Raw genomic sequence first — 14,016 nt, forward strand, 5'->3', positions numbered from 1 at the left:
CACAGTCCTTTCTGAAAGATTAAAATGATTTCAGTATTTTCTCATTTATTTAATATGAAAAGGTATAGCTTGCTCTGACAAAAATGTCACATTTCCTACATAAGTGCTAGTTTGCAGAGACAGAACATCAAGTTTATACTGGTTGTTCAAAGTCATTCTTAAAGACTAAAAATAACAGCTGAGTATAAAGATTAGAAATGTTGCGTGTCAGTCTTCACTCCCAAACGTTTATTTGGGCTTATAGTCTCTTTCAAAGGATTGGAAAGCATTATTGTGAGTATGTCTCATTCAAACCTTAATGAGGAAGAAGCAAATATTCACCTTTTGAAAATTGCAGTGTCTTTGTAGATGTCATTTGTCAGCTGTTCAATGGAAAGAATGAGACAAAAGCAGGTGGAGAAATATTTCTGAGTCCAGAACTTTCTGGATGAAGAGGTATTCCTATATGTATTACATCACACCTGTGAATTCAACAGAACACAATGATTTTATCAGTTCATATAAAACTTGGCACATAAAATGTTAATTTCCAAAGTATTTTGAAATCCCTAAGAGGAATTGTCCTCATAATAATAAGTAAAGGCTGTAGAAATACTAATTCGTCAACACTGAACTAGTGGAAAACATTCCTGAATCTTTTAAAGTAAACAAGAGTCATTAATGAAATGTTAATTATAATTTATCCATACTTTGTCATAATAAACAAGGGATTCTTATATATTAAAACATAATATGTCATACTGTGGCTATTCTTCGTGGCACTTTGTACATATCCTTTAGAAAGCAAGAGCGTATTTTTTTAAACATTATTTGAAAATTTTTCATACTTGAAACAAATGCTGTTCGCCCACAAATTTCCAAAAAGAAAATGAACACAACTTAAATTCTGCTTTATCTAATATTAGCAGTTAGACTTTGCATACTATCAGTCTGTTCCATTACTAGCAAAAAGCAATGTTGAACCTCTTGTTTCATCTATATTACACTGCAAAGATCTTTCTACTAATTCACAGTGGGCAGGAGTGAGTCATTTATAGATATTTCTGAGTTCAATCCATTTTGCTGTATGTTGAAGTAAAAAAAAAAAATGGTAAAACCACTCTGCTTTAGTATGACTGGTCAGTTGTAACATATTTTACAATTTTGAACCCAAAAAAATGTGGTGTGCTTTCAAGTTACTGCTTAAATTGACTCAGGCTTCAGGTTTTAAGGTCACATTATTAACTTTTCCACATTTATGATCTCAGCATATTTTATATTTAATCTTTTGTGAAGAATAATTTGTCTTTACCTTGAGCTGTGTTTGTGCTAGGCCATAAAATCAGGCGGCGACCCAGTGGAATCAATGGGGACACTAAAGCGACTGCAGAAACTGGTTTGGACCAAGAAAGCCAGAGTGCAGAGTCTGGATGAGGTGAAACCGACATTAATAAACCTCCGTAAGTAAAAGCTCAATAGCTGTTAAAATTCCTTTGAGGGAGAACTAATAAGCATGTATTAATGGAGCCCATTTTGATAGGGTCTTAAGATAATCATTAAACATCGACTCTTTCTTTATTGCCAAGTTATTCTGAAACAGACATCCCCATCTAGTCCTGAATTTTACCCCACATTTATGTCACACCCCGTGTCTTCTTCCCGTGAGACCAGGCTCAGAGACAGTTGAGAGAGGGCAATGGAGGAAGCTCAGCAGTGTCTGCTGTTCCCATTCCTTAGCCATAGGAAACAATATGTTTGCATTTTGATGTAAACCTAGCAAACTAGTATGTCCATGGCATGCAACTTTGATTTGCATTTATTTATTCATAATAGCATGTTTCATTTAATCAAAATCTTTAAAAAATACCCATTAAACATTTGGATTTAAAGGGATTCCATGACATAGAGCAATAGACTCTGGGTGATATATATTTCTATTTTCTGTAACTGTTTTTTATATTACTAGAAATTTCATCAGACTCTTTGCCACATTGTGAACATATAGGTCTCACAAATGAACTTTATAGCATTACTGATAATGCCTTTTTTGTTTTGTCGTTTTTGCTTTTTAAAAATGATTTCACCATGAGACACACTGCATGCATAAATTTCTTGGCAGGTTGATATTGAAATAGACAGTTTCAGAATCTCAGTAGGATTTCATTCCATACCCACTGAAATTTTATTCATTTAAGTAAGGCAAATAATTTTATTTGTTTCCTTATAATTCTTCTTTTATTATTATTATACTTTAAGTTCTGGGGTACGTGTGCAGAATGTGCAGGTTTGTTACACAGGTATACATGTGCCATGGTGGTTGGCTGCATCCATCACCCTGTCCATCTACCTTAGGTATTTCTCCTAATGCTATCCCTCCCCTAACCCCCAACCCCTGACAGGTCCCAGTATGTGATGTTCCCCTCCCTGTGTCCATGTGTTCCTTATAATTCTTTATTATACATATGACCTTAAAAATTAAAAATATTTAAGAATAGAAACATAACATCTTATAAGAGGTGGTTTTTTTAAATTGTATTTTTTTTCCTCAAATATCTTTCAGCATGCTATTTGTATGTGGCTTCTATTCATTCCAGTGAGACTTTAATGAATAGATATGGTTTCAAAAATGTCAGAAAAATCAGATTTTTACAAAAAAAAAATTTTTATAGTGCAGAATAGCTTACTCTTTAAAGAAATGCTGCTGGAATAATTTCGTAAAATTGAATGACATCCTGGTTTATCCAGTGTGGTTCACTTATTTTTCTTACCGAAAGGGAAGTATAATTTCTATATGTAAAGAATTATGATAATGGTTTTTAACCTGTTTATTTGCCATTCAGAAGATGAAGATGACACGTTGATTACTTGTTTGAAATTAACCAAATCCCAAGAAAAGAAAACGAATAATGTTAGCACAAGCAGGAAGGAAGAAATGGAGATTAGGTCGGATACTCTTTCTGCAACACAGGGTACATCCAACACTTTAAATGACTGCAACTTGGAAGATAAATTAGCTTGGTATGAAGGTGAAGCTTACATATGGCATCACTGGAAGCCTTTTCCTGAAAACCCTCTCTGGACATGTGTTGATTTCCAAATAGCCGAGGTTGGACCCTGGGGCCACTGCTCCTCTTGTGTTCACCACACACGTCTCAAGTCTTCCTGCTCAGATATGGATCTCCTACATTCATGGGTGAGTTTGCAAACTGCGGAAATGTGTCATCTTATCTGGGGTTTTGACTGTCAGGAAAGAAACAGATAACAAAAACGCTAATCAGTCAAATGTATCAGTGTCAGAAAAGTTACCAGAGCAGGAGTTGTCTTTCCAAAAAGCAACCAAACGCTTGTGACTTTTGCCTCTGTTAACATTTCGTATATTCAATTGTGTACAAATTAATGACTGCATAAGATATTTCCAGGGATTTCTTTTTGCTTAAAGGATGACTTTGTGTGTTGACTGAAATCAGGAAAATGTGCAGTGAATTGTCTAAATTATTGCAATTATAAGGAAATTTCACTGAAAAATAATAGCTAATTTTAATGAGCATTTTCTTTAGGCCTGCCATTCTCTTAAGCATTTTGTATGTATTCTCTCACTTAAATCTCACAACAACTCTATCAGGTAAGGAATTACATTATGAAACACTACCTTAAGAAATATTATTTTCCCCCATTTTACCACTGAGAAAATGGAGGCACAAAAAGTTAGTAACGGGTGCAAAGTCAGACAGCTAACAAGAGGTAAAACCAAGACCTACAACCCAGGTCTTGCTTTTATCTAGAGATCCTACTTTTATCTCCTACAATGTAGTGTTTTCCATGTCCTAGGGCAGACGCTAAGGCTGTATGTACATGAGAAAGAGTATGCTCTCTGGAGTCAAACAAATTTGGATTCTGGTTTTGCTTTTCTTTTTTTCTTGCTTGGACAAGTTATTTAAACCTTTTAATCTTAATTTTCTTAACTGAAAAATGGAAGTAGTAAAGAAGCTAAAGTCAAATATTATAAATTTTCTAGGACTTAAGAGTGCTAAACTTTTTTTCAACTTCATTGTAAGTTGCTCAAGGCATGTATTACAACTTTATTTCTCTATAGCTCCTGGTCATTTGTGTTTTAAGTGAATAAATGGGACAATTTTGTGTATCCAGGAAGCCTACTCTGTACCATTTTGCTCATAGAATCAGTCTCTCCTTAGGCAGAGGCTACATTTTATAACACATTAGAGGTCCCTGAAGAGACTTATTCTCTCTTGGAACTTTTTTTACCTTTCGAGATTTGTGCATTGAGTCTCCAACAACTAGAACTAAAGCAACTTGTGTTCGAAGTACCATGGTAAATATAACAGGTGTCTGATAACAGACTAGGAAGTGATGAAACTGACCAAGGTTACTCATTTCTAAATGTCTCTCCTGCTTCTTTAGTCTTCGTCTTCTCTTCTGCGACTGCTGCATTTTGCAGGTTTTCTCTTTGAGCAGCTTCTTAGAGAGTAGCTGGTAATGTAATTAGGATGTGCTTCTGATGACACCCTCTGACAGGTTCAGAAGCAGGATCAAGGCTGATGACTCCTTGGCAAGTGGCTAAGCTGTTATATAAGCATCTGAACACAAATAGTCCAAGCTTTCTTCAAGAATAAAATCTGGACTCCCTAACTTGGCGTTTCTGGATTTCATCAGTCTGACTTTAATCTAATTGTTCAGTCTTATCTGTATACTATGCCTTCCTTATTGATTTCCTATGCTGAACTGCCAAAGTGAATGATTTGCTTTTCCTAAAGGCTGTCTCGCACTTTCCTGCCTCTCTTTGTGTTTGTGTGATGGCCTCTTCTTGGTATGTGAATTCTCTCCATTAGAACCCCTCCCTTCGTCCCTTAGACTCAGATCAAATACTTCATCATCTACAAAGCTTTTCTGGGTAACACCAGGCAGAGTAGTCCATCCTTCCTTTGAATGTCTACACTAAACGAGGGCATTATTCTTTCATTACATATTTCTGAAACACATACTGGCACATACTATTCGCTATTCATAAAATCACGCACTGGGGATACAGAACTAAGTGATATCTACGTTGCCTTCATCCTCATGGAACTTACCATACTCCACCTGTGCTGGTGGGTCAGTATTTGTATACTTCCTATGAATCACTTACCTCTGTATCCTCCATAGTTCCTGTAATATAACAGGTCCTCAAGAAATATCTGAACAATTAGCTAGGCCTGGTGGCTCACACCATTAATCCTAGTACTTTGGGAGGCCAAATTGGGAGGATCGTTTGATCCCAGGAGTTTAAGACCAGACCAGCCTAGGCAACAAAGTGAGATGACCCTATCTCAAAAAAAAAAAAAAGAGAGAGAGAAAAGGAAGTATTTTCTAACATAAAGTGCAGAACAGAAATAATTAAATAAGTAAATAAATGTCTGAGAAGCACTTGCACTTGTTGTCTAAATAAATAGAGCTTAGAAAGCAGTGGACTTTGTTTCCATAGATTCAGATAAAGTATTTCTTTTTGTTTTTCTAGTTGTTCTTACAGCCAAAGCCTTCCTCGTTCTAATAAATCCAGTTATACATAAATTCATTTATTTTGTATATGTGAGAGTTTATGGATGTGTGTAGATTTGGGTAAATACACAATAGTCATATTTTTCTTTTTAGGTAGTTTTGGTTGTTTTAATATATAACAATGACTGAGTGAGTTTTATCTGCAGAAGGTCAAACATATCTACAGAATGCTCAGAATTTCAGATGATACTGTTCAGCATTCATGGCAGAAAAGCCTCAGTGGATTTGGAGAGATGGTTCAAGAACATGTTAGAGTTAAATTGGTTTGGTAAACTTAATGAGACCACTTACACTCCGGGACTTGAGACACTAAAGTGAAGGAAGTCGTATGAGTGGAAATGATGATTTTTGTATTCTACACATATATTCTATAACAACAACAAGTGAAAAATAACCAGTTTCATTTTAGCATTGCTGGATTTTTTTTCAATAGTAATTGCAGGGCTATTATTTGGGTTATTTAACTTTCATATTATAGAACGTACAGAGGCAGTATTGGGGTTTAAAAGATGTGCTTCTGTAATGAGAGTTACTTACTATTAATGGCAGGTAGTCAGAGGCGACATTTTTTGCAATTTAAAAGGGTAAGAGTGTGATCATATTTTTAAAAATGTATGTGCCAACATATGCAGATATGATGGAGCTGGGCCTAAACCCCACATTTCATGGGAAATGAATCCAATCTACAAGGACACTCATTTCTCCTTGACTTCAGAAATGTTAGAAATAGTAGATTCTGGTGTGTGCATTTTCTTTTTTTTTTTTCTTTTGAGATGGAGTCTCACTCTGTTGCCCAGGCAGGAGTGCAATGGAGTGATGTCGACTCACTGAAACCTCTGCCTCCCGGGTTCAAACGATTCTCCTGCCTTAGCCTCCGTAGTAGCTGGGATTATAGGCACTCACCACCACACCAAGCTAATTTTTGTATTTTTATTAGAGATGGGGTTTCACCATATTGGCCAGGCTGGCCTTGAACTCCAGACCTCGTAACCCGCGTGGTATCTTTGACTCCATTATTATATCAGAGTTTTTAGGTGGTCCGAAATTAATTTGTCTTTGAAAAAGTCCTTGTTTACCCTGGTATGCTTCCTGCTGATCCCACTATACGCTCCCACTCTCAAGGCTAGTGCTGACTGATGGAATGCAGTTCTGACATTGCCAGCAGAGTGAGCTTGAGTAATATCCTTACCTCTTTCAGCCACCAATTCCAATTCTGTACAGTGGTCTCAGTCCTCATTCTCTTTCCTCTAAGTGACTTTGCATACCAAAAACACCCATTAATTAAGCAACGTTATTGATATCTATTAGAAAAGTTTAATGAAATAGTGTTGGGACTCACCTATAGTAAGTAATATGTACTGCAAAAATCAAAACATCCAGCAGTCTGTGTTAGGATTGGAACGTTTTATTCAGTTGAGATACTATAAACAAACTGAATCAGACAAGGAAATGTATTATTTGTCAAGGGCTCTTCACAGAAGTCAACAGGAAAACGAGACACACAGAGATGTTTAGCATGAAGTTAAGTCGTTTGTAATATCTGTGGGATCTGGGAGTGAATAAATGTATGTGATTATGGAATCGATGTAAACTGAAAGGTAAAAGATCAGATTTATGAAAGGGTATACTCCACAAGAGAAATGGACAAGGGAAAACTAAGGGTGAGGATCTTGTGTAACATCTGAGATGAGTGGAGTTGACAGGGGATTTCAGATGCATCTTAAGAAAGGGAATAGTGCAGGTAGCCAAAAATAATCTTTGAAGCCAAGCGTTTTGAATCAATTTATCAGAAGAATAACTGAAGAGTACTTATGAAGCTCTGAAAGCTAAGAGCATGGAACATCTTAACAAAAGGAGGAAAATGAGCCATAGGCTTGGTAGGGAATGAGGGTAAGAAAGGATAGCGTTTCTGAGCTGTGAAGGAGAGAAAATCTTCCTTTTATATATTTTTAAATAACATATATTTTTTAAAACCTGGGAGACTGTTTCAGATTTATAAGGATAAACAAATTTTTCTGAAAAAAAAATTAATTTTTTTTTTTTTTTGAGACGGAGTTTCACTCTTGTTGCCCAGGCTGGAGTACAGTGGCGAGATCTCAGCTCACCACAACCTCCATTTCCCAGGTTCAAGCGATTGTCCTAAATTATTTTTATAATATTTAGAAATTGATGCAATCTAGACATAAGCAAGAAAAAAATCCATCCCTGTCCTCAAGTTTCTAAAATATTTTGAAGCCCATTTTATAAAAATAGTGTGAAAATTTTTAAAAAGTAACTAACCAAAGATCTTTCAAGAAGAGGCTAAGTCAAAGACCCAAAAGAACAGAACAGAGACCTGCCTGTAAAAGAATTCAAACATCGTGTATAGAGAAAATTATAATAGTGAGAGGCAGAATCATATAACAAAAATCAAAGAAAAATGAGTCAAGTTGATATACAGCATCTGAATATGAGAAATAAACAAGGCTGTACTTAGAGACATATAAGGTGAATATGAGAAGGCTTTTTGAAATCTTACATGAATTCATCACAATGGTGACAAACCATGTGGGCCATGGAAAAATTCTTTACACCACCGTTTCAGTTTAAGGAACAAGAGGTCTGCTAATGCTAACCAATAAGAAAAGCAGCAAAAGGTTTTATAATTCATCTTTCAGTTTAAATGGGCAGCAGTGGATGTAATTATTGACAAGGGAAAGTGCTCTTGGGATACACAGCTTCACTGCTAAGTTGTATAAGAGTTTCAATACGTTTTGAGAAAACCAGAGGTCTCTGAGAGACAGACGGCATAACCAGGTTAATCTGCGCCTATCCTCCCCTTTGTCTCTCTGTTCTCTCCCTTGGCAATCTCCCTCAGTCTTTCTGACCCTAGTCGTCCCCCTTCAGTCAGCATGACACAGCATTACCAGATTAATGTAACAGCTTAATTTTCTTGACTTTTCTAACTGATAAATACTACCCTGATTGATGATCCTGAAGCTCAAATCTAGTATGTTGCTGTTCCCCTCACAAACCTTTAAGCATCTCCCCACAACCTACAGGGTCAAATCTAAACTCATTCACCTAATCTTCCCTCTAACCAGAAGCACCCAAGCCTTTTTTATACACTGTTTACTACAGGCAAAGTGAGTATTATCCTTTCACCAAGCACAATGATATATTTTTCCATCTTTATATCTTTATACTATTTCCTCATTTCGGCCTTTCTTTCTTCTCTGCCTATTTGATGAATAGTAGTGAAGTTTAAAAGTGTAGATGAATGAGTAAGAATCCATGACGTAGACTTTGAACAACAGAAAAATGCAAGAAAAGAATTAAGGCTAGAGCGGATCAGTAAAAAAGACAGTGAGTAAGGAAGCACATGGTTTAGGTAAAAGGAAAAAAACAAATTTCACAGGTTCTATTCTCATTTTCTTTGTTCATTAGTGATGTTAGGCTTCTGCCAAAAAACCTCTGTGTTCTGTGTTCCCAATTGTGGTGGGTAGTATTATTTGGACCTGGTAAATAATAAGACATACTGAGAAGAAAACTCACACATCCACCCGGAAGAATGTAGACTCTGAACTACCAATGCATAATTCCTCATAATTTAACACCCCTGAGTTTCAACTCCAAGACATCAAAACCTATTTGTTGGAACAGCTTTAAGTTTTTTGTTTGTTTGTTTGTTTGTTTGTTTGTTTGTTTTTTTGTTTTTTTGTTTTTTTTTTTTTGCAGTGAAATTATAGTGGTATGGAAAGGTAAAAAGTTTCAGCAAATATATTTGGAACATGTGTGGAACGGAAAGCATCATAAATAGCAATCTGGACTGGGAATTTCAAAAAAATAAATAGGAAAATGTGATAGAAAAATGCCAAAACATATCTATACTTACTACATTCTGTACTAAAATTAATATACTTGACAATCAAAATTCTAAAAATAATTTTATAAACTTAAAGCGAGCAAGAACAAATAATTAATTATGACCAAATGTTAATTATGGCCAATTTAATGTTTGATGGAAGGAGAATCAGCATTTACTCAAGAGAAGAATTTGAAAAAAATAGGAGATTCTGCAATAGCTTATTCATTTATTTATCCATTCATTCACTCATTTAGCAAATTTATGTAAAGTGCCTCCTAAGCCATCCAGTCTATGAACTTGGGAGCTTAGAAGTATATGTGCATGTTGGGAGAAGGGGTTGACAAGGGAGTTTATGGGCTCTTATTAAAATAAAAAGGTAAAAAGGAAGAATTTTTGGTGTAAGAATTCACTAAAAAGACAAACACTTTGTATTACTTGTATGTAAAATAAGCCTGAAAAAAGATCTCACCAGACATGAGAACACATTTTTTATTAGATAAAGAAGAGCTTATAGAATAAACACATAAAATACGAGATAATATAATAGTAGAAGATGTCAGGTTTATGGAAATTCCTTAGGTTGAATATGAAGAAAGTAAATCGTAAATGTGCATAAAATGTTTAACTGTCTTTTCCAATAAAATCTTTTACAATAAAAATAAAGATAAAATGAGAAAATGTAATTTCTCTTTAAATGTGAAGTATTAGTCTAGAAACCCAGGATAAACAAGGATATTATTAAATTAGACTTCTGAGGGACAGCAATGTAACATTCAAACAAATCAAATTATTTGGGTTGATGTTTGGCTTCTCCAAATTATACAAACTTCATGCATAAGTGAAAATAGGAGTCCTGTGATCTAGTTCTAGAATTGCTACGGAAAATAAGAATCCCTCCTCTTCATGAATTACCCTAAGGGTTTTGCTCCTTTTCTCTCTTTGCATGTTTTCACTCTGGGCTTGTTTACTCAAGTGCATCATATTAAGGAGAAAGTTGAATTGGTACTCCTTATAGTAAAATCTTGCTAAAGTTCATGATAAAATGTGTATGATTTATATTAGTTCTTATGATCATGAAACAGGATCCATGATAATCGATTATAACTACATTTTGGCTTTCACAAGACAGCTGGAATTTGTTTCACTGGATTCTCAAATAGAAGGTGGAAGACAACTATGGACAATCTCAGGGGGACCCAATATGCCCATTAGCTATGAGAGACCTAAATGTCCTTCTTACTTAGAGCCTCTCTTGCATGCTTCAACAGAAGCAAGCAAATCACCAAACCTGGATGTCAATCTCTGGCAAGAGAAAGGCCTGGATGTTAGAACATTTGAATTAGCTCATTAGAATATATAATGAGCCTTGGCAAATGTTCCAAGTGTTGCCAAATTTTCTTTTGTTGAAAAGAAATATGTTCATAATTCAAATATCCCTAAGCACACGATAGAAAGGACATATTTTGCATGTGTAGGATGGCATCTCAGAGGCTGTTATACCCTCAGAGGAATACTGCTCAAAGCCAGAGGAGTCAGCTGTGAGCTTAGCTCTGTCATAGTAGGATCTCTTTGGGTCAAATTGCTTAATCTCTATGGGTTTCCACCTACTCATCTTTAGAATGGAGGAGAATGTCAGTGATTTTTCAGATCCTTTTTGTCTTCAATAGTTTGGGCCAGAAGGTTACAAAGAGGAAGATAAATTCTATGTGCAGAAGAAGATTTGTACATAAAGATTTATTTCTAATTTTTCAAAGCAATTTTTTTTCAGATGATGCTTGTTGACCTTATTTTTTCCTTTACATAAGCTGTTTGAGGTTTAGGGTTTTGTTTTATTTTGTTTCTGAACAACTACACTTCCTCTATCCCATCTACTTTCTTTCTCCCTCATGGTCTCTGGATGCATCAGCCATAACTCAAACAATGTTAGACAGAACCAGCTATGAATATGAATTCACTTCAGGGCCACAAAAACTTCTTCATGAACCACAGTTTTCATTTTCATTCTCAGGAGGTCTCACCATTCAAAAAATACGTACTTTAAAAGATCCTTTTAAATGCTATTTCAGAGGGGTAAAGTCTGCTTTGAAAAATGGATGGGTGAAGTTTAAGTAAGAGTGTAGAAGGGAGCAGAAGATCAGGGTCTATGCTGCTTAAAGAGTGCTTGGTTGGAGTGAGACATCTGCTTTTGCCACCATCACCTTCAACCCCACCCACTACCACATACACAGTAGGTGCCACCTTGAGTGGTTCATGCCTTTGAAATCTTGTTTTCATCACAGAGACACACTGTGATAATCATGGTCACCATTGACTTTGCACTTGACTTTATTTCAGGTGCTTTTATATATTCTTTTAATTGTATTATGATTCAGTAAGGTGGTATCATTATTTCCATCTTAATGGTAGAAACCTGAAACTCAAAAAGGATAACTGATTTATACAGGTGGCAGAGCAGGATTTTAAGCTGAAATCTACATAGAGTCCAAAGTTTTCTGCAAAGATCTTGGCTTTGTAACTTTTGAGACTACGCTAGTAACTTACCCTTTCTTATCTCATCTATAAAAGTGGGGACAGCAGCTCTCAATTTGCAGCATAAAATAATATCTTGCATGTGAAAGTGCTGATTAAAAGTAGGAGTTTGACCACTTGATAATTAGAGACCCTGCCTTCGAGGTACAATTTGCTCTTATACTAGCTCACATATATAAGAGGAGCTCACATTTGCTTTTACACTAGCTCTATGAATTAGGCAAAGCATTAGTGCCATTTTACAGATAGAGAAATGGAGGTGCATGAAGATTAAGTGAATTACCTGAGACCCTACAGCACATGATGGCAGAGCTGATGCTTAACATAATCCTCCTAACTCTTAGTCCAGACTTTCCTATCACTAAGTTGTCTTTAAATTTTGCAGCAGATATATAAATAACCATGGCAGTAAAGAGAAGCAGCATATGGTGGAACCTCCATGAGTCAGGTAAGCCTGGCCTTCAACTGTGGCCTCTCCACTCACTGTCTACGTAACTGTTAAGTCACCTCATTTCTCTGATTTTCAGTTTCTTACCTATCAAATGGAAAACACAAAGATTTCTTTGTGGAATTCTAGTAAGAATTGAACCAGATAATATATGTAACATGATCAACTGTACCTGACAGCTAATTGGAACTTAATGAAGAAAAGCTATTATTTTCAAGGGAAATTAATACCATTTAATTATAATTTATTATTATATGTTTCTAATTATTTGTCATTCCGTAAACAACAGCATACTATCTGTGATAGATCAGGTATTTCCCTGAGCTGTGTGGCCACAATGTTGACAAAGACAGGTTCTTGCGTTAGAATGTCGCCATCAACAATTCTGAGCAATTCTGTATTACATGAGAAAATGTCATACTGAATTTACATTACTGGTTTCCAGTAGTTTTTAAGATTATTTTATATAGTTTGCCCCATTGTAGCCCTGGAAATAAGAAAGCTGGAGCTAACTCACTGAAATGTATACAACGAGTAAAGGGTTGAGGGTACTCTAGTGACCCCATGCCTATGAGACCTGGGGAATATAGACAAAAAGATGATGAGGCTGGTGCGCATGTGCTGGGATCACCATTGCCCTTTTCTGACCTCCCGCATTATCACTGTATGAACAGTGTCTTGCATATGTAAAATGATGTTAGCTTTTTAAAACCCCTCTCATATATTTTATCAAAGCCACATCACATATGCATTTCATGATATTTTATTTCAAAGTCATAATATATCGCTCAGTCATAACCACCTTTTTCAGAAGAGAATGAAAAATGAAGAAAAGAAATTCATGCTCCCTCTCCTTCCTGGGAAGTTGTAAAGCAAGTGGTTGAATTCTCTCTAAAAGCCCTTATGAATATTCAGTGTAAGATCTTTATGCATCTCATGGTCCCCAGCTATTAAATACAACCATACTGATGAATAATTGGATTAGAAATATGGCCTTATTGCAGCTCACCTCAAGCCTAACCCCATCAGAAGCCTATGTCTCACCCATAGAAAGGATTTTTTAGCCAGAGCATAAGAGCATTTTAGCCAGAACTGATTTATTCATTCACTCAACAATTTGTTTTGAGTATTTACATCATGCTAAATAAGGAGGATAAAATGTTGGGTAGAAACAAATTATTGTGAATCCCATAGTCTAATTAGAGACAAAAATATATTTAATCACATAAATAAAACTAGACATGAAATGGCAGCTTTGATAAGAGCTATCATTGTTACATGGTTCTATGAAGGCCAATAATAGGCATTTTTGACCTAGTCAGACAATCAGAAAATGCTTTCAGATGATTAAGGTCGAATGTGATGGAAGAGAAGAGTTAACTAACCCAAAATGAGGAGAATGAGAATTCATGATGGCTGGGAGAGAAAACAAGGAGATGCAGGATATGGTAAGTCTGGGGAAGGAGTCAGACCACACATGGCCTTATAGGTTATGCTGTTTTGCTGTGTGTTCCCTATAAGCAATGAGGAAGCTGTGCAAAAACTTTTCAAAGCCAAGGGTTTATTTTGATATTTCTTGTTGATTTGTTGATGGTATGAGGCTTAAGTTGATGTTTTGGAAAGATCACTCTACATACAGTGAAGAAAATAGATTTGA

At 35.7% G+C, this 14,016-nt stretch overlaps 1 protein-coding gene across 5 annotated transcripts in view; it reads left to right on the forward strand.

The window, feature by feature from the left end:
* Window positions 1-14,016, forward strand: part of SAMSN1 (SAM domain, SH3 domain and nuclear localization signals 1) — a 330,513-nt gene that overhangs the window by 232,618 nt on the left and 83,879 nt on the right. For all 5 annotated transcript variants that reach the window (XM_074389483.1, XM_074389480.1, XM_074389481.1 and 2 more), the window contains 2 exons: window positions 1,313-1,439; window positions 2,820-3,172. In XM_074389483.1, coding sequence (XP_074245584.1) covers window positions 1,313-1,439; window positions 2,820-3,172 — 480 coding nt within the window. The remainder of the gene's footprint in view (window positions 1-1,312; window positions 1,440-2,819; window positions 3,173-14,016) is intronic.

This window comes from Saimiri boliviensis, chromosome 18, assembly GCF_048565385.1.
Source record: "Saimiri boliviensis isolate mSaiBol1 chromosome 18, mSaiBol1.pri, whole genome shotgun sequence".
Lineage (NCBI taxonomy): Eukaryota > Metazoa > Chordata > Mammalia > Primates > Cebidae > Saimiri > Saimiri boliviensis.